At 41.2% G+C, this 18,954-nt stretch overlaps 2 protein-coding genes across 2 annotated transcripts in view; both read left to right on the top strand.

The window, feature by feature from the left end:
• Nucleotides 1-18,954, top strand: part of LOC310998577 (uncharacterized protein) — a gene marked incomplete at its 5' end in the record, with an annotated part of 54,579 nt that overhangs the window by 298 nt on the left and 35,327 nt on the right. The window lies entirely within an intron of this gene.
• LOC310998535 (uncharacterized protein) lies at nucleotides 165-5,025 on the top strand (the record flags this gene model as incomplete). Its single annotated transcript, XM_083988643.1, has 6 exons — nucleotides 165-177; nucleotides 3,362-3,424; nucleotides 3,595-3,632; nucleotides 3,785-3,942; nucleotides 4,317-4,446; nucleotides 4,549-5,025. The coding sequence occupies 6 exons, from the start codon at nucleotides 165-167 to the stop codon at nucleotides 5,023-5,025; spliced, it is 879 nt and encodes a 292-aa protein (XP_083844769.1).

Genomic DNA, 18,954 nt, shown 5'->3' on the forward strand with positions numbered 1-18,954 from the left:
TTGCAGCTGCAAGTGAAACAGATGTGAACATCACAGTGTGGGTCTGAGTACCCTTAAATTAGCTGAGTCACAAGTTGGTTTGCATTTGATGATGGTTTATACCTGGGATAAATGATAAAGGGTTTAAACAATGGGCAAGAAAAGGGATCACAGCAATATGTACAATGGTTGAACAGGGTAAGCTGCAGAGTTTTGAGAAGTTGAGGGAGAGAATTGGATTAGATTAGAACATGAACAATATCGCTACCTGCAAATTAAGGATTATTGTGATAAAGAGATAAAAACGGATACTGATAATGAAGTTGTTGAGGTATTTCGGAGAGCTTATGAAGGTAAAAAATGCAGAGTAATCTCAGTCCTTTATAAAAGTTGGATGTCATGTAGAAAGTCTTCCTCCCTTTATATCAAAGAAAAATGGGAAAATGAATTAAAATAACAAAGAACAGAGGAAGAGTGGTTTAATATTTGTAAAATACAGTGCATGTCCACTAGCTCCAGGATCTGGAGAGAATTCAACTGGAAGAATATGGTCAGATTTTTTAAGATACTCTATTTGGAGAATTTAACACAAGATATGATACAAAAAGAGGATGAGTATCTAACAAAATGGCTGACGAAAAAGACAGCAGAGATATTCTCCAAACACTGGATGACAGTGAATTAATGAAACTGTTCCTCTGTCCAGTTGGGTTTCCTTGTTCTTTTCTTGTCCATTGCTGCTCACTGGTTTATGGTAGATTTGAAAGCCAACCAACACTGCTTCTTATAGGCCAGCCAGCAATCACAGACATTGCTGAAAGCTGAGCCATTTTACCCTTGTTGATACCAAATTGAGTTGAAATGTTGGTAGTTGAAAGTGCAAAAATCGATTTGAGGGTCAATCCTTTGCCCATTATCTAAATAACAGTCCTTTTATCCTAAACCAGATGCAATTTGGCTTTAGAAAACATCATTCCACCGAAACAGCTGTCTGCTTTCTCTTGGAAAATATAAAATCAAAGTTGGATGCAGGTGGCGTCATCGGTGTTGTTTTCATTGATCTCCGAAAAGCTTTTGATACTGTCCATCATCAAACATTACTTACTAAACTGTCTTATTTTAATTTCTCTGTGGACGCACTACAGTGGATCGAATCATACATTTCGTCAAGGACTCAATGTGTTAAGGTACAGGATATGAAATCAATACCACGTGACAACAACCTTGGAGTACCACAGGGCTCAGTCTTGGGACCCCTGCTCTTTAGTCTGTTTATAAATGACCTCCTGAGCTGTTGTCCGCCCATTGTAACCTGTCAAATGTACGCTGATGATGCAGTTCTGTATGTTCATGCAAAACACAAAAAGCAAGCTGCTCAAGAACTAACTGATGCCATGACCAAAGTGCATCACTGGCTTGGGGGTTCACATCTGCACCTCAATATTTCTAAAACTGTTTGTTTGTATTTTCCAAAAACTGTAAATGTCGACTGTGCCCCTGATGTCTTTGTAGCAGGTCAAAAAATTGAAGTGGTGCAAGAATTTAAATACTTAGGAATCATTCTCGATGCACAACTTCGCTTTAAGCAGCAGGTAAAAAGGATCGTAAACAGAATGAAATTTAATTTATCCAACTTCAGATTTATTAGGAATAACTTAACTCCAGAATCGGCTAAGCTATATTTTGATGCAATGATTATGCCACACATGTTGTATTGTATAACTAGCTGGGCAACAGCCTGTAAAACAACTCTAAAGCCGATTGAAACAACCTATAAACAGGCCCTAAAAGTACTTGATAGAAAACCGAACTTGCATCATCACTGTCTGATACTGAAGAAACTTGAGCGACTAAATTTTGACAACACAACAGAATATGCACTATAGATCTACAAAATTATTCATGGTCTAGCCCCACCTCCACTTCATGAATTTGTTAAAAAACAATCAAATAGATCAACCAGGGCGAGCTCTAGAGGCGACTGTGTTGTACCACTCAGGAAAAGCGCTTTTGGTCAAGCTGTATTTTCTTTCCGTGCATCCCAGACCTGGAACCAAATACCTAGCACTATACGTGAACTTCCAACTCTTACCTCCTTTGCCAAGGCTCTTAAGGCATGGCTGTTGCAAAACCAGACCTGTGATCATGAAGTCTAGAGGTGTATGTTCGCCTGATTGGTTGATTGTATGGGGCACCACTCTATATTCTTTTTTTCTTTTTTTTCTTTTTTCTTTCTTCTCTGTATTGTGTATACATATACATATGTATCTCAATTTCATACAATGGTGTGTACATAATACATTTATGTATACAAACTTTGTGCAATATTGGACACACATCTGCATGTGCAATCGTGTGCTATGGGATAGTGCAATTTAAGTCAATCCTGCACTTTATTGGGGCATTGTGCAATTCAATTCAATCTTGCACTTATGCACTCGTCACTTTAGCAAACAGCACTTTAGCACATAGCACTTTAACTAGCACTGTAGCTCTTTATAACTTCTCAGTAATCTGTTGGTCCCCTTACCCACTCTTTTAACCGTCTATGGTCAGTTAACTGGTGGTTTATGTATGTCGTTCATATGTGTTTTTTGTAAGATGTCAAGGTGTTTTGTTGTCCTAGTCCTGCCTCTTGTACTTGTACTTTTTATCGTCATTGTACTTTTTATCATCATTGTCTTTTATGTCTAAACATCAACCTGCCAATGGGACTGGGGATGGAAATTAGCCACTTGGCTACAATCCCACATATTTACATGTCAATGTCCATCAATATGTACTGTTCCCATTTTTACAAAAATAAATAAATCTGAATCTGAAATCTGATTATCACCAAAAGTATATTTTTTATCTAGCTTTTTTTTCAACAGGACAGTTGAGAGGGAGACAAGAAACGGGAGGCAGATAGGGGGATGAAATGAATCATGAAATGATGAAATGATGACTCATACCTAGCAACGGGGGTCAACCTCACCTCCTCACTACGATAGGAGTTTCTTTCCATTCCTTGCTCACTGTTCTCTGAGAGTGTTCTGGAATCACTCCTAAGACTCCTTGCTAGGAATTGTTAGGTTAAGTTAGGAGCTCTCTGAGAGGATTATCTGAATCTTTAGGAATACGGGCCCTGGTTACTATCAAACCACACCTGTACACATTATTGGTAACTATTAGCTAAATTTATTATAAACATAAACACATACATTTTCATCTAGGGGACATCTATCTGCTATAGGGACAACAGATGGAAATGAGCCAATGGCTACAATCCAGTGTGTTTACATTATTGTATTGCATATACGGTGATGTCCATTAACTTGCACTGCCCCTCCCAAATAAAATACATTGAATTGAATTGACTGTGCTGTATCTGATCCTACAGGGTGTAAGGGAGACAAGGATCCTGATGATGATGATGAGGATGATGATGATGATGATGATCCTGGTGGGTAAAATGTCACTTCTAGCTAAACGTGACACCAGCACAGTGATAAATGTGATGAACAGATTATTAAAGTGATGAGTGAAACCTGGATCTCACCAAAAGCTCCTGTTATAAACTGACTGTGTTTATCCTTGAGGTTGTGTTTTCCTCTTTGTGATCCGTCTCGACAGAGAGTGAAGACGAGGAGCTCCAGCTGGACCTGGAAAAGGTGAAGATCAGTAATAAGATTCTGTTTATTAAACAGAAACCGGTCAAAACTCTGTGGACTCCTCACTGTCAAATCTTTGACATACATGAAGATCAATTTGCTTAAACTTTTTTGGTTAATATCTGACACTGTGTGTTTACCTTTAAATCCAGAATCTCCTTATCAAGACATTTTATTGGCTGGTGACCAGTCCAGGTTATGACCAAGCAGAGGACAAGGCAGCTTATCTGCTGTCATCACTTGTTGTGACCGAACAGGAGAAGCAGCTGATCGTGAAAGCCACAGTTCGACAAGCGAGGAATCAGTTAAGGTAAGAAGACACATTAATTAAAACAAAGCTACGGTGGCCCTGACAGCTCAGTGCTCTGCAGCTTCAGAAAACACAGATAGACGAGCACTTTCAACACAGCTGTTCATGTCAGCATTTAGAAAATGCCAAATGAGCATGAACTGTGTAAAGCACTTTGTGCTGCATCCATGTCTGAAAAATGCCTAAATAAATAACTTTAATTTCAAATTGATGTGTTTGGTGTCTATCTGCATGATTTTTCTAAAGCTGCAGTGCACTCAAAAAAGAGTACAAACTGAAACAATAGAAATCAAGAAACTGAAGCTTCTCAACTTCTCAGAAACTTCCTGAACATTTCAGAAACGTCCGTCTCATTGTGGGTTTCTGTTTAACAGGTCTAAGTATTTCGACAAGCGAATCAAAACTTTCAACTTTGGTGATGTGTTGGCTGCTGTTGGACGGGATTCTTATCCTCCATCCTTGTTCAAAAAGCTGCTTGGCCTGGACATCGCATGGGGCGCTAAAGTAAGTTGTGGGTAATAAGTGATTATTCAAATGGAATGCATCTTTATTTCTAAGAATGCATTCATTAAGACTGTGTGGTATGTCTCTCCCCTCTCCCCACAGCCTATTCAATGGGGAATTCGCAATAAGCCAAAGGCAAAGCAGCAATATACGGAGCGCTACGGTGTCCAGATCCAAGAGAGTGGGCTGTTCCTGTCACACAGTGGTCTGCTTTGTGCCTCTCCAGACGGGACAGTAGCACCTGACTGCATTGTACAAGTGAAATGTCCGTGGTCAGTCCAATCCATGACTGTCCTGCAGGCAGCACGGAGAAAGAGCGACTTCTTTCTGGAGGTGGAGGATGAAAAGAAAGGTTCCCTGAAACTAAAAGAAGGTCATGACTACTGGCATCAGATCCAGGGCAACCTACATCTGACTGAGGCTGAAACCTGCCACCTAGTTGTGTGGACTCCTCAGGACCTTGTCGTCCTGAAGGTGGCCAAAGACCCAGAATGGGCCGGTAACTTGGACACACTGGAAACGTTTTGTAGAGAAGAATTCCTACCCTACATTTTGCAAAATCAGAACTTGTTAGTGTAACTGCTGAGTAAAAGGATCTGGCCCCAGAAGCACAGTCACCATACAGAGGCTGTGGCCAATTGGTCTGAACCAAGCACTTAGTGCATCATGGGGTTTTGGGTTTAGGTTAGAGTTATTATATCTTTAGATTATTAGTTTGATTCATGTAGTTGGGTTAGTTGTTAAAGTGTAAGTAGGAGAATAAAAGTGCAAATCATATCACCTAATGTTCTTGGTAGGGCGCCATTAGGATTGCAAAACCCAGGACACCCGATATTTGAACTAGGTTACCATGACCCGTACAGGCGCAGAACAAGCTGACATCAACATCAGGAAAGCCAGGAAATGTAGCCTGTTTAATCAGGATGAGACCAGTACACCCAACACACACACATAGCCTGGGTTTGGTATAAAAAGACATGTCACTCTTTGTAATGTTGGAAGATATGTCGAGCCTACGCTGGTTACGGGGCCGTGTTGGAATAAAGAGATCCCCATCTGACACCTGTGTCCTCTTTTTGTTTCACCTCTTTCTGTTCTGTTTTGTTTTGTCTGCTATGTAGTTGGTCGTCCTTGGTGTTTGTGTTACTCTGTTTGGACTGGTCTGATCAGCCAGTGTGTATATGTCCTTTGTTTCAGTTAGGTCTGTTTTGTCTTTCATTAGTCTGTTCAATTAATTTGCTGTATAGTTTGAATTCTTAAGTACAGTTCTGTTAAGTAGACCTTTTTCTGGGCCCTAACTTTTCTTGTATCATTGTTGAACGTGTTGAATCTGAAACTTAGTTTGAAGTTATTTAATAAACTACTTCTCCAAAGTCAGTGACACACACAATTACTCCACGAGGGGGCGCTCCACTGACTACAGGCTCTGCCGATTTAAGAGCTGTATGGGAAAGTTTTCTTTTCTTTACTCAGCAGCTGTCTTGTGGAATGGCCTTCCTTTAAACCTTAAAGCTGTTAGCTCCTCCTACTTTCTTTTTAAGTCCTCAATAAAAAAAATGGTTAGCAAACCAATAAATTAAATCAAAAGAGCTGTGAAGCACCAGATTATTGTATTGTTTGTTTGTGTGTCTGTTAAATGTTTTGTTGCTTCTGTTTGGGACATAATCCCTTGTTTTATCTATTTCATCTTGTTCTTTTTCTTCTTCAATGTTGTAGTCTATGTGCTTTAGTGTCTTTCTCCCATGTTTTTAGTCCATGTGTTGTGTTTTTGTCTTCCTTGTTTTCAAATTCATGTGTACTGTCTCAAATAAGACCACAATGGAAATAAGCCTTTGGGCTTTATTGTGTTTTTAATCCTTTTGAACACCCTTCTAATGTTGTTCAATAAAGTTTAAAAAACAACAAAAAACAACCCTGGATGTGTGTTTGAACCCTGCAGCCTGGTCCTGGATCAGTCCTGTACATTGACCTCTGAGCAATGATTCATATCTCTGACTGGTGAACTCCCTGGTGTCAGACTGAGCTGTGACGAAGCTTCCTGTTGTCTGTTCTCCATGACAACACTCTCCTCCTCACTTGTTTCTAATGCAGCTGTGTTGCGTTCAGGGACACTACAGCTCCAGTCTTTCTGCAGGCGCCACCTGCTGGTCAACATGTGCAGCTGCTTCCTGCAGGTGGAGGCTGTTCTTGTTGTTGTGAGGACAGCGCCACCTAGTGACAGTGTTGAAATACACCAAGAACTGTGTTTGAGTGAGTGATAGATAGATAGATAGATAGATAGATAGATAGATAGATAGATAGATAGATAGATAGATAGATAGATAGATAGGTAGGTAGGTAGGTAGATAGCCTGCAGCCTGAAAGGAGTTGTGCCAGTTCCCCTTACCTTTATTGTTTTTAGGGAAATTGTTATAGTATTGTTCTGTGTGCCTCACTCGCCCCTCCTACCTCCTACTTCTCACCAGTGGAGTTAAACATGTTTATGAGTACTGATGCAGAATATGAGCATTATGAAAGTCCAACGTCTCTGGCATTATCCCGTTGTTAAGTCCTGACGTCACAACTTTATTTCCGGGTCCACCGGCGTTATCGGGTCCATCGCAAACACAAGAAAGTAGCCTACCGCATAGTCATGGTCCCACAAAAAACGGCAACAGTGTGTGAAACAGAATGTGTGTGTGTTTGACCAGAAATGAAACAGAAAATGTGTGTAACAGTGTGTGAAACAGAAAATGTGTGTGTTTGACCAGAAATGAAACAGAAAATGTGTGTAACAGTGTGTGAAACAGAAAGTGTGTGTTTGACCAGAAATGAAACAGAAAATGTGTGTAACAATGTGTGAAACAGAAAGTGTGTGTGTTTGACCAGAAATGAAACAGAAAATGTGTGTAACAGTGTGTGAAACAGAAAATGTGTGTGTGTGTGTTTCCTTCCACAACCATATATGGTCATTAACACGCAGCAGCTGACTGACACACAGATGGATATAAAAGATCCTGAGGATCAGAGACTCTCTACATTCATCATGGCTGGAAGAGCGGAGAGGTTCTCTGAGGAAGAGGTTGATGAGCTCCTGACACAGTTGGAGCTGGAGAAAGACTGGCAGCAGGTCTGCTTTGTGCCTCTCCAGATGGGACAGTAGCACCTGACTGCATTGTACAAGTGAAATGTCCGTGGTCAGTCCAATCCATGACTGTCCTGCAGGCAGCAAAGACAAAGAGCGGCTTTTTTCTGGAGGGTTAGGACGATGAAGAGAAAGGTTCCCTGAAACTAAAAGAAGATCATCGCTACTGGCATCAGATCCAGGGCAACCTACATCTGACTGAGGCTGAAACCTGCCTCCTAGTTGTGTGGACTCTGAAGGACCTTCACGTCCAGACGGTGGCCAAAGACCCAGAATGGGAAGTTAACTTGGGCATTCTGGAAAGATTCTATAGAGAAAAGTTCCTACCACACATTTTGTCAGATCAGCACTTGTTAATGTAACTGGTGAGTAAAAGTATCTGACCCCAGAAGCCCAGCCACCATATAGAGGCTGTGGCCAATTGGTCTGAACCAAGCACCTGAGACATCATGGGGTTTTGGGTTTAGGTTAGAGTTATTATATCTTTAGATTATTAGTTTGATTCATTTAGTTGGGTTAGTTGTTAAAGTGTAAGTAAGTATTATTTTGTTGCTGCTTTCTTGGCCAGGCCATGCTTGTAAAAGAGATTTTTTTTTATCTCAAGCAATTTGCCTGGTAAAATAAAGGTAAAATAAAAATAAAATAAAAATAAGTTGACAGTCCTTGTAGGAGAATAAAAGTGCAAATCATATCACCTCATGTTCTTGGTAGGGCGCCATTAGGATTGCAAAACCCAGGACACCCGATATTTGAACTAGGTTACCATGACCCGTACAGGCGCAGAACAAGCTGACATCAACATCAGGAAAGCCAGGAAATTTAGCCTGTTTAATCAGGATGAGACCAGTACACCCAACACACACACACATGGCCTGGGTTTGGTATAAAAAGGCATGTCACTCTTTGTAATGTTGGAAGATATCTCGAGCCTACGCTGGTTACGTGGCCGTGTTGGAATAAAGAGATCCCCATCTGACACCTGTGTCTCGACCATCTGATTCCTCTTTTTGTTTCACCTCTTTCTGCCCTGTTTTGTTTTGTCTGTTATGTAGTTGGTCGTCCTTGGTGTTTGTGTTAGGGGAGCGCAGGGTCGATTGATACATAGCGATTTCCTCGAAAACCACACAAGCTTGAGCCGTCAGATTTTGTCACTATGTTCAGCACTCAACACCGACCAATCCTGGGAAAGCTCGTGAAATTACGTCACGCCATTCAAAAGTTATTAGCGCGAACCGGTTTTTGACTACGGAAAGTAAAATGTTAGGTGCGGTAGTTTTTTTGTGATCAAAAGTTGTATTGTGTGTTTTATGCAACAATAATATGACCTAACAACAGATGAATTCGTACATAAACAGGTCCCAATGTATGCAATGTCATAGTTTTGAAGTTTAAGTGTCAGTAGTCGCTGCAGGGACGATTGATACAGCTGTTTCAAATGTCCCTCACGCCTCCGTGCGTAGTGATTGTTCACACTGCGCGATCAATATCTGTATATAAATCACCAAATTAATACCCTATTGTTTTGCAATGAACAACAACCGATTTGAATGAACAACATGTATTTTTAATAAACACCAGATATTTTTAATGTTCGTGTTTATGACATGAATCAACAGATACTATTCAGCAAAGTGAGGGGAAAATGCCGAGGGTAAAATGACAATATGTTCAACTGTGTCTCCATAAACATGACTTAGGACAGGGAAATAAGTCAATGAAATGAAAATGCAGTCGTCCAACAACTCGTACAAAAGAAGAAAGGTGAGTTTAATCGAAATGCGGATCTTGACAATTACGCACGGGACAAAAATATGTATTTGACCTATTTATATTGTGAGAAATTATGTGACATTTTGGCAATAACGAGTACACTAGTATGTTGTCTGATATGCTGCATAAAAACGAGAGTAATGACAGTAGTTTCTGTTTAAAACGCTGTTTCAACCGTCCCTCCTCTGTGTCTCAAACGACCCGCATAGGTGGGGCGTTTGAGACAAATGTCAACTTACGTTCAAAGTTATAAAACAGCGCGATCATCCAACATATGTGTTAAATTACACTTGTAACTAAGAGAATACACATGTGAGTTGTTGATCACATGATAAAAATGTTTGTGTACATAACGTCATCTTTGAAAAAGACGTTTAAATGAAAAGTGTATCAATCGACCCGGCGCTCTCCTACTCAGTTTGGACTGGTCTGATCAGCCAGTGTGTATGTGTCCTTTGTTTCAGTTAGGTCTGTTTTGTCTTTCATTAGTCTGTTCAATTAATTTACTGTATAGTTTGAATTCTTAAGTACAGTTCTGTTAAGTCAACCTTTTTTTGGGCCCTAACTTTTCTTGTATCATTCGGACATTTTCATGAATGTATGTATACAGAGACGTTATTGATACGTATTAAAGGGATAGTTCAACATTTTGTCAAATTGGCCCATTGCCATAATCCCTATAGTCATAGCAGTAGGTTTGTTACCTTTAATTGTCGGTGCAAGCTGTTTTTAGAACGGCGGAGCAGAGCCGTGAGCTGCTCAGAGCTACGCTACGGAGGCTCATTATGGGATTTCTTGGTTTCCCTCATCATCAAACTCATCAAATACACAATCCAACAACTCCACAACGCTCTGGTGGACAAGTTGTGAGCTGCACATTCACCACGCTATGAGATAATAACACAACGTTACCACACAGAGTTGTTTTAGAGGGAAATACAGAGACTGTTGATGAAAAACTGTCCCTGAAGGCAACGTGCATCAGTGGTTTTGCATGAATTTCCCTCTTCAGTACACCCCTATATCATTTTATTTTTTATTTTTGTAAAATTTCTTTTTGATGAAGGACTTGATTATGTTCGAATGAAAAAACTCTGTTCATGCATGTGAATTTAAATATTCACCATAGTGCATTTGTAAGTTTGAGTGGAAATCGAATTAATTAATTAATTAATTAATCCTTCTTTTTGTTGCCGAGAACGGTTCTCGGGCAACCGTTCTCGGGTTGAACCTCCCCACTCACCTCCCCCCCTGGCCAAAGTTTTTTCCTGCAGGAAACCCTGAAAACAAAACAAAACAACAACCATTAAATAAAACAGATCTGAATAATTAAAACTCTAATAGAGATCATAACAAATGATGGCACACTATTGATTATTAAAAGGCCTTATGGCCACAAGCAGAGTAGATTTCCTGTACGTCTCAGTGCGTGGAGCTGCTGACTGTCATTCCTCATGATGGCATTCGTTTCTCTGAGCTTCCTCAGTCCAGCTGTTCAACGATGAACAATGATGCTGCTGCTCACTAACTACAAGACTCTGTGTGTGTCATCATGTGTTCATCACACACACCCTCACACTGCTCCATGAACCAGGTAACACATCTCCTGAGCAGCTGTTGTGACGTCTACTTTCCTCCACCAGGTGGAGCTGTCCTCACGGGAACTAGAGAAGGTTGAACTTCCTGTCTCCTCCACCAGAACAATCCCTGTTTGTTCCACACTCCGTGTTGTGTTGTTGTGTTGTCCTGTTTGTTTCTCTGAGTTGTTCCTCAGTCAGTGTAAAGGTCAGAGGTCAGAGGTCGTTGTTATGATGCTGTGTAAAGACCTTTGAGACAAACTGTTTCCAATACAAATAAACCTGCCCTGCCTGTCAGTGGATTACCTGAGCTCACCTGTGTGTGTGTGTTTCCTCCTCCCAACTCTGTGTTTCCTTTCACAACCATACATGATCATTAACACGCAGCAGCTGACTGACACACTGGTGGATATAAAAGATCCTGAGGATCAGAGACTCTACACATCCATCATGGCAGGAAGACGACGGAGAAAGAGAGCAGAGAGGTTCTCTGTCAGAGAGGTTAATATGCTCCTGATAAAGTTGAAGCAGGGGAAAAACTGGCAGGAGGTGACTGATGGCGTTAATAAGGTGGGAGAACATGGAAGGACGGTTAAAAGTGTGAAGCAAAAATGGTCTAGTTTAAAGTGTCTGGCATTGGAAAAAAAGAAGAAAAAGAAGACTCTAACTCGACATGATCAACGGGTTATCAAACTAAAAGAGCAGGAAGAAGGTGCAGCCCAGGGTGAAGGTAAGACTCTGCTTCTTCTCTTTATTGCAGCTGTGTAGTGAAACAGATGTGAACTGTATCTACCCTGCTGAATAGATTCATGCTTCTTACTGATGTCCACAACCACTTAATTCTCAACACAAAGTTACGGAGCACTGTGAAAACTGTAGCAAAAATAAAACACATTTCACATACATTATTTACACAGATTAGTTTCTTAAACATGGGTACACAAGTTTCAATATTCAGAATAATTACCGTGTTCGCCTGCTTAGCCAGTAGTAGACAGTCCTCTCTCGTCTCTTTTTCTCTCGTCTCTCTTTTTCTCACTGACAACTTCCGGCTCACGTCTGACATTACATTAAACTGCCTTTAGGTTTCATCATAAATTTATGTAAATATAATAAAAATAACAATTAGAAATCAAATATGATAATTTCACCTTAACTTCCGGTGTTGCCTCAGTAACACATTGCCGTATTTCGGTGGTAGCTACATGAACATCACAGTGATGAGTGCTGTCTGATCCTACAGGAGCTGAGGAAGAGGAGGAATCTGACGACTATCATGGTAAAGATGATCTTGGTGCAGCTGCTACTGCTCTCTATGATGATGAAGCTCAGATTATAGAACAGATTATTAAAGTGATGAGTGAAACCTGGATCTGTGTTTAACCCTGAGGTTGTGTTTTCCTCTTTGTGATCCGTTTTGACAGAGAGTGAAGACGAAGAGCTCCAGGTGACCCAGGAAAAGGTGAAGATCAGTAATAAGATTCTGTTTAGAAAGGAAACTAAACAGTTTATGGTCAAAACTCTGAGGACTCCTCACTGTCAAATCTTTGACAAGCAAGAAAATTAATTTGTTTACACTTTTTTGTAAATATCTGACACTGTGTGTTTACCTTTAAATCCAGACTCTCCGTATCAAGACATTTTCTTGGCTGGTGTCCAGTCCAGGTTATGTCCAAGCAGAGGACAAGGCAGCTTATCTGCTGTCATCACTTGCTGTGACCAGTGAGGAGAAGCAGCTGATTGCGAAAGCCACAGTTACAGAATTTAGGTAAGAAGTAGGGGTGTAACGATACACAAAAATCACGGTTCCATACGTACCTCGGACTTGAGGTCTCGGTTCGGTTCATTTTCGGTACAGTAAGAGAACCAAATGCAAAACATAAATTTGCCTGTTGTTTGTTATAGGCATTTTTCTAAACCAAATTTACACGTTTTAGTCAAATGTAATTATTTTACCATTGTACAAAATATGAATATGAAATAAAAAATAGAATACTGCTGTAAAGTGCAGCATAATAAGTTCAATAAATTATGTAAGGGATAATGTATAGTTCGGAGGTTGTTATGGAGAATTATACAACAAGTAGTTCCGACCAAGCAATCTGATTGGTCAATAAGCCATTTAGAACGTGCTCAAATCAGCATTACAGCACGGCTGACTCATCACTGAAAATATTACTTCGCCATGTCATGTTGTTTATACATCTCCATGGCAACATGGATTTTTACCCCTTTTATTTTCAGAAACGTCATTTATTACTCGTGAAAATAAATCACAAACTACATTGACCTCCTGTATGTTGTTCCTGTCAGCTGCCAACGTCACATTTATAGAACAATTATTTTATTTTATTTTTTGTTAATATAGTAAACCTCCCCGTTACAGCCGAGAGGATTGTCTCCCTCCCATGTGTGTAACGTTACAAAGCCGGAGAAAGACGAGTTGTGATCGCGGTGAATATGTTTTTTAAAAATATGGCCTGGAGCTGAATATTTCATTGGATAAAACGGAGGTGATTACCTGTATGTTTCTCTCTCTCCCTCTCTCTTGCTTGCGCCTTTTGGGCTTTTAAATAATCTGGAGTAATCGTTTGGCTTTCTCTATCAGCTGTGTCGGCGACACGGCGCTATAACTTCATTTACATGTAGAGTTTGCGGTTGTAGAAGCTACATCTGTGAAAAGAAAAAAACGGCATCTTTGTTATAACTTGGGCGAGTTTGTGCAGTGTTGATTTAGTTCGGGAAAGTCCGAGACCGCGTTAAAACATGAACGTCAGCTCAGAGTTCACTCATCTGGGACTAGAAAATTATTTCTGTTGCTAGGTCGTTACTAAGGTTCGGACTATTTGCTGTAGAGGTGAACTAGGTTCCATTACACATAGGAGTCTACTGACGTGACTGATTGTGTTTCAGTTATTAGTCAGACCCCATTTATTTCCATGGAAACGGGAAGCACACTCGCAAAAAACTTTAAATTTTGAGAGCAAAATGTCCATCACCATGAATATTTATTTAATTATACGCTTTATTTTGTTGGTAATTGTTGTATAATCGCAATATTACCCTCTCGGGTAATATTGCTTAATTATACCATGGTCTGGGTGAATCCTCGATTCTGATTGGCTGCGGGGTGTCCATTAAAAAGTGATAATGGACACCCATAAAGATGTTCCGGTCAAATTGCCTGATTACGTTCTAAATATTACTGCGCTGGCTCAAACGCTTGTTGGCAACCACGGCAACGGACACTCGGACCATAACAACTTTTTTTCAGCGCATCACGGCACTGGAGTCTGTAAACACACCAGCGGTAAGAAGTGCACTGGACCTCTGAAAAACTTTGTGTCACGTAACATTTAAGCCGTCACCTCACCTCCCTTCACTGATCAAGTACCAGGCTGTGGCAGAGTCACCATGGCAACACGCTGCGGTCACAGCGGGTCCCTCTTTTTTTCTCTTTTATCGCCGACGAGTTTATTAAATAGTCCGCTCGGCTGAGCCGCTTAAAGACGTATCATTTTAACGGTAAAAACAACATTTTAACGGTAAAAACAACATTATATTATAAGTAATTGATTTAATATGTATTTATCTCGTAAGTGACCATGGTATAAGCGGGATAATGCCCTTCGAGGTGTCCGATTATCAGAGATTAATGGACTTCGCGTCGGACGGTTCACGCCTCCGCGTCGTCCATTAATTAAGCAATATCACACGAGAGGGAGTGCTGTTGTACTGTATATCAGCACGGCTGTGATTCGGTCGTAGGCACGAGGCCGCAGGCCGAGTGCCGCAGATAATCACACCGTGCTGATATACAGTACAACAGCACGACCTCCAGTGTGATATTGCTTTTATACAACAGTGCTACGAGCGCATTTTTAGAACAGTAATAAACTACAAGAGATTATGATTTGTTTGTTTATTTAATCATTTATTTGGCTCCGCCAACAGAAATAGTTCTGCAACTGGAAGGGAGACAAGGCTGTTGCCAGGCAACACAAAACATTTCATACTAGCTTGCTACGAGCTACTAGGTTTTCCACCGAGCTGCTTCCAGTGCTGGTTCTGGTTCTGAGCCCGTGTCTGATTAGCACCGCAGCAACAGGACCAGCGTGAAGACACAGAGACGTTATCGATACCGTATTACATGTGTTTATCATCTATGTAATCAATATAAACACAGTTGAAGCTAAGTAGCTGAGCTACGTGGCTAACAACAGCTAATGCTAATATCAAAACACATCACCGTCAAAACGTAGTTGCCCCCGCTGCGATTTTTTCCCCAGCCGGGTTTAGTAGAGATTTATCTCCAATTAGACGGACCAGGTCAGGTCCAGGTTTTAATGTTCAGGTCCGTTTATAACTGTAGCAGCAGCAGCAGCAGCAGCAGCAGCAGCAGCAGCAGCAGCAGAGAGATGGGGCAGCTCCTGTATGGGGCGCGTAGCTCTGACTTAGCTCCTGTCCAGCTGAACAGCGGAGTGATTATGTCTGTGAAAAGTCCCAGTGCTGTTATACTGTATATCAGCACTATGGAATGTCTCGTTGTCCAATCAAATTGCTCGGTTGGGACCGGTCGGAACCAACTGTTGTATAATTTCTGATAATGGACACCTCGTCGGGCATTATCCCTTAAGCTGTGTTCACACCAAACGCGATGAACGTGATTTTTTCGCGCGACAAATGAGAATCCGTCGTGCTATCGCTCGTGTTTTGACGCGTGTAAATTCGCGTCATCGCGTCCCCCCTCCCCTTCCCTCTACTGTCAATCCAGCTAACAGGACGGATGTAAAAATGTGTTGAGAGACAGAAAGTGCACTCATTTTACCGTAGGCTTGACAATGGACGAGGTGAAGCTGATCCTTGACGTCCTGGTCCTGGTGTAGCAGGTAAAAAAAACTCCGCTCAGCCCCGCTCGTATCGCGGCCGTTGTACGGTACTTCAGACTGACTGTTGCTGAGTTTGAGGACTTGCTAGCAGCTAGGGTTGTTGCCAGGATCTCCAGGCAGGACACCAACTAAAGTTACAGGCTCTTCATTTCAGCTGCAGAGTGCCTGTCCATCTGTCTCCGGTGAGTAGCAGTCGGTAGCAGTGTATTGTTGTGTCAGAATCTCAATGCTGATAGGCTGTCGCGTCACGGCGTCACGCGATGTTGCGTCAAAAGTTCAATATTTTCAACTCGGGCGTTGGTGCGATTTTCGCGGCATCGCGTCCATCGCGCCGCGTGTGACGCGCGTATCGCGTCGCCTGGCGCGATTTCGCATCTAATCGCGTCTGTGCATTGACTTTACATGTAATCTCGACGCGCGACAACGCAGCATCGCGTTTGGTGTGAACACCCCTTTACATAACAGACCGCAGAACGCAGCGCTGGACCAATCAGAGAGCAGCATTCAATAGAGCCGTGTAATAATCTCAAATAAACAAAATATATAAAATATAATTAAAAAAAAACTTCTCACGTAATTTTCTTTACGTGTAAAGTGCAGCACTAACAGTTCAAGCCAGTGATGGACTGACCATAGGACAATGTGGGCAAATGCCACAACGGCTGGCTGATGTAAGCAGCCACTCGGCTTGAAGCCATAGATGGCAAAAATGGTCGGAATGACGGGACGTTTTATAGAAAATGAAGTGTTGCCATTTAGACAATTAGAGGTCTATGTCGGACTGGTGGGATGTCGGAATGGCTATGTTGACTGAATGTGTTTACTAAAGCTGCAGTGCACTCAAAACAAAGTACAAACGTTGATGTGTTGATGCGATGATGTGTTGTAATGTAACTGCCACTGCTGTCCTGCTTTTTGCCATGAAGATGTCTGTGTGTAAGTGTTGTTGATGTTGTTGTTGTTGTCCTGCTTGTTGTTGTTGTTGTTATTGTCTTGCCTGTTGTTTTTTATGAGACCAAAAACAAATTTCCACATCGTGGACAAATAAAACTAACTAACTAACTAACTAACTAACTAACTAACTAACTAACTAACTAAACTGAAATGATATAACCCAAGTAACTGAAACTGCTCAACTCAGAAACTTCCTGAACATTTCAGAACTGTATATCTCATTGTGGGTTTCTGTTTAACAGGTCGAAGTATTTCGACAAGCGAATCAGAACCAGCAACTTTGGTGATGTGTTGGCTGCAGTCAATGAGGAGTCTTCTCCATCTTTGTTCAGAAAGCTGCTTGACAAGCCAAACTTTCGTGTAAGTTGTGGGTAATAAATGATTATTAAAATGGAAAGCATCTTTATCTTTATTTCTAAGAATGCATTCATTAAGACTGTGTGGTATGTCTCCCCCCTCCCCACAGGCTATTCAATCGGTAATTAAAAAGAAGCAAAAGGCAAAGCAGCAATATACGGAGCGCTACGGTGTCCAGATTCAAAAGAGTGGGCTGTTCCTGTCACACAGTGGTCTGCTTTGTGCTTCTCCAGACGGGACAGTAGCACCTGACTGCAGCATTGTACAAGTGAAATGTCCATGGTCAGTCCAATCCATGACTGTCCTGCAGGCAGCAAAGACAAAGAGCGGCTTTTTTCTGGAGGTGGAGGATGAAAAGAAAGGTTCCCTGAAACTAAAAGAAGGTCATGACTACTGGCATCAGATCCAGGGCACCCTACATCTGACTGAGGCTGAAAGCTGCCTCCTAGTTGTGTGGACTCTGAAGGACCTTCACGTCCAGATGGTGACCAAAGACCCAGAATGGGCCGTTAACTTGGGCATTCTGGAAAGATTCTATAGAGAAAAGTTCCTACCACATATTTTGTCACATCCAGAGTTGTTAAAGCAGAACTAAGCGGAATATTGTGTGTTAATATAAGTCTTAAATAGTTATATCTTCCGACAGCAATCACTTCTATAGAGTGTTTGGTCCGAAACACGGGTCTGTCAGTCACTCTGCTCTGCTCTGAGCCCAGGAGAAAACGTCTTGTATACTTCCTTGTATCCTACAAGCTCTATCCAATGAGGAGAGAGAACGGCATGAAGGGCTGTGTGTGCAGCCAAGGGATGTGGTGAATGTGGTGACGTAGGGACGAGGGCCAATAGATCCATGACGAGGGCGGGGGCTGCTAACTAACGAAGTTAGCCAAAACGGCCGGATTGCTTACTTCTGCTTTAATGTAACTGCTGAGTAAAAGTATCTGGCCCCAGAAGCCCAGTCAGCCACCATATAGAGGCTGTGGCTGTGAACCAAGCACTTAGCGCATCATGGGGTTTTTTGGGTTTAGGTTAGAGTTATTATATCTTTAGATTATTAGTTTGATTTATTTAGTTGGGTTAGTTGTTAAAGTTTAAGTGATTTGACAGTCCTTGTTTAGTCTGTAATGTAGTTGGTAGTCCTTGGTGTTTGTGTTTGGACTGGTCTGATCAGCCAGTGTATATATACAATATATTAGGTTTGTTTTGTCTTTCATTAGTCTGAGGGTGTTTGTGTCTGTTTAGTTAATTTACCATATTAAGTACAATTCTGTTAAGTCAACCTTTTTATGGGACTCAACTTTTCTTGTATCTTTGTTGAAATGTTTTCTTTCTGGAAAACCATTTATTGGGTAAATAAAATCTGTTTTATGGGAAATCACATGTGTCAGCTCAGTCCCTCACACTATGGTATAACACATTTTAATCAAAACCAACAGGTATAAAGTAAATAATTTACAGTAAAAGAATACATATTAAAGTACACGTGTCTCTTTCTGTGTGAGAACTCAACACAAATAACAAGGTTATAAACTACAACCCATTATAAACAATAGAATGAGAGTTCAAACTCCTGATTTAATTTCAGTAAATGTTGAAATGATCCAATATCTCACCAATATTCAATAAACTGAAAACAGATCAGTGTACATGACATGATCAGTTCATTCAGTTACATACTGTAAGTTTTTTTCCTGAACTGGCGTTGGGTGTGGTCCAAAATGCAAAACCTTTTCTGCCTCTGAACACAACACTCCACATGTGCACTGGGGAATGGTTGGTTAGGTAATCACTCCATTGGGAGCCACACCAATGGGAGCCTTTAGTGTTGTGTGTCCTC

Source organism: Trachurus trachurus, assembly GCF_905171665.1.
Source record: "Trachurus trachurus genome assembly, chromosome: 15".
Lineage (NCBI taxonomy): Eukaryota > Metazoa > Chordata > Actinopteri > Carangiformes > Carangidae > Trachurus > Trachurus trachurus.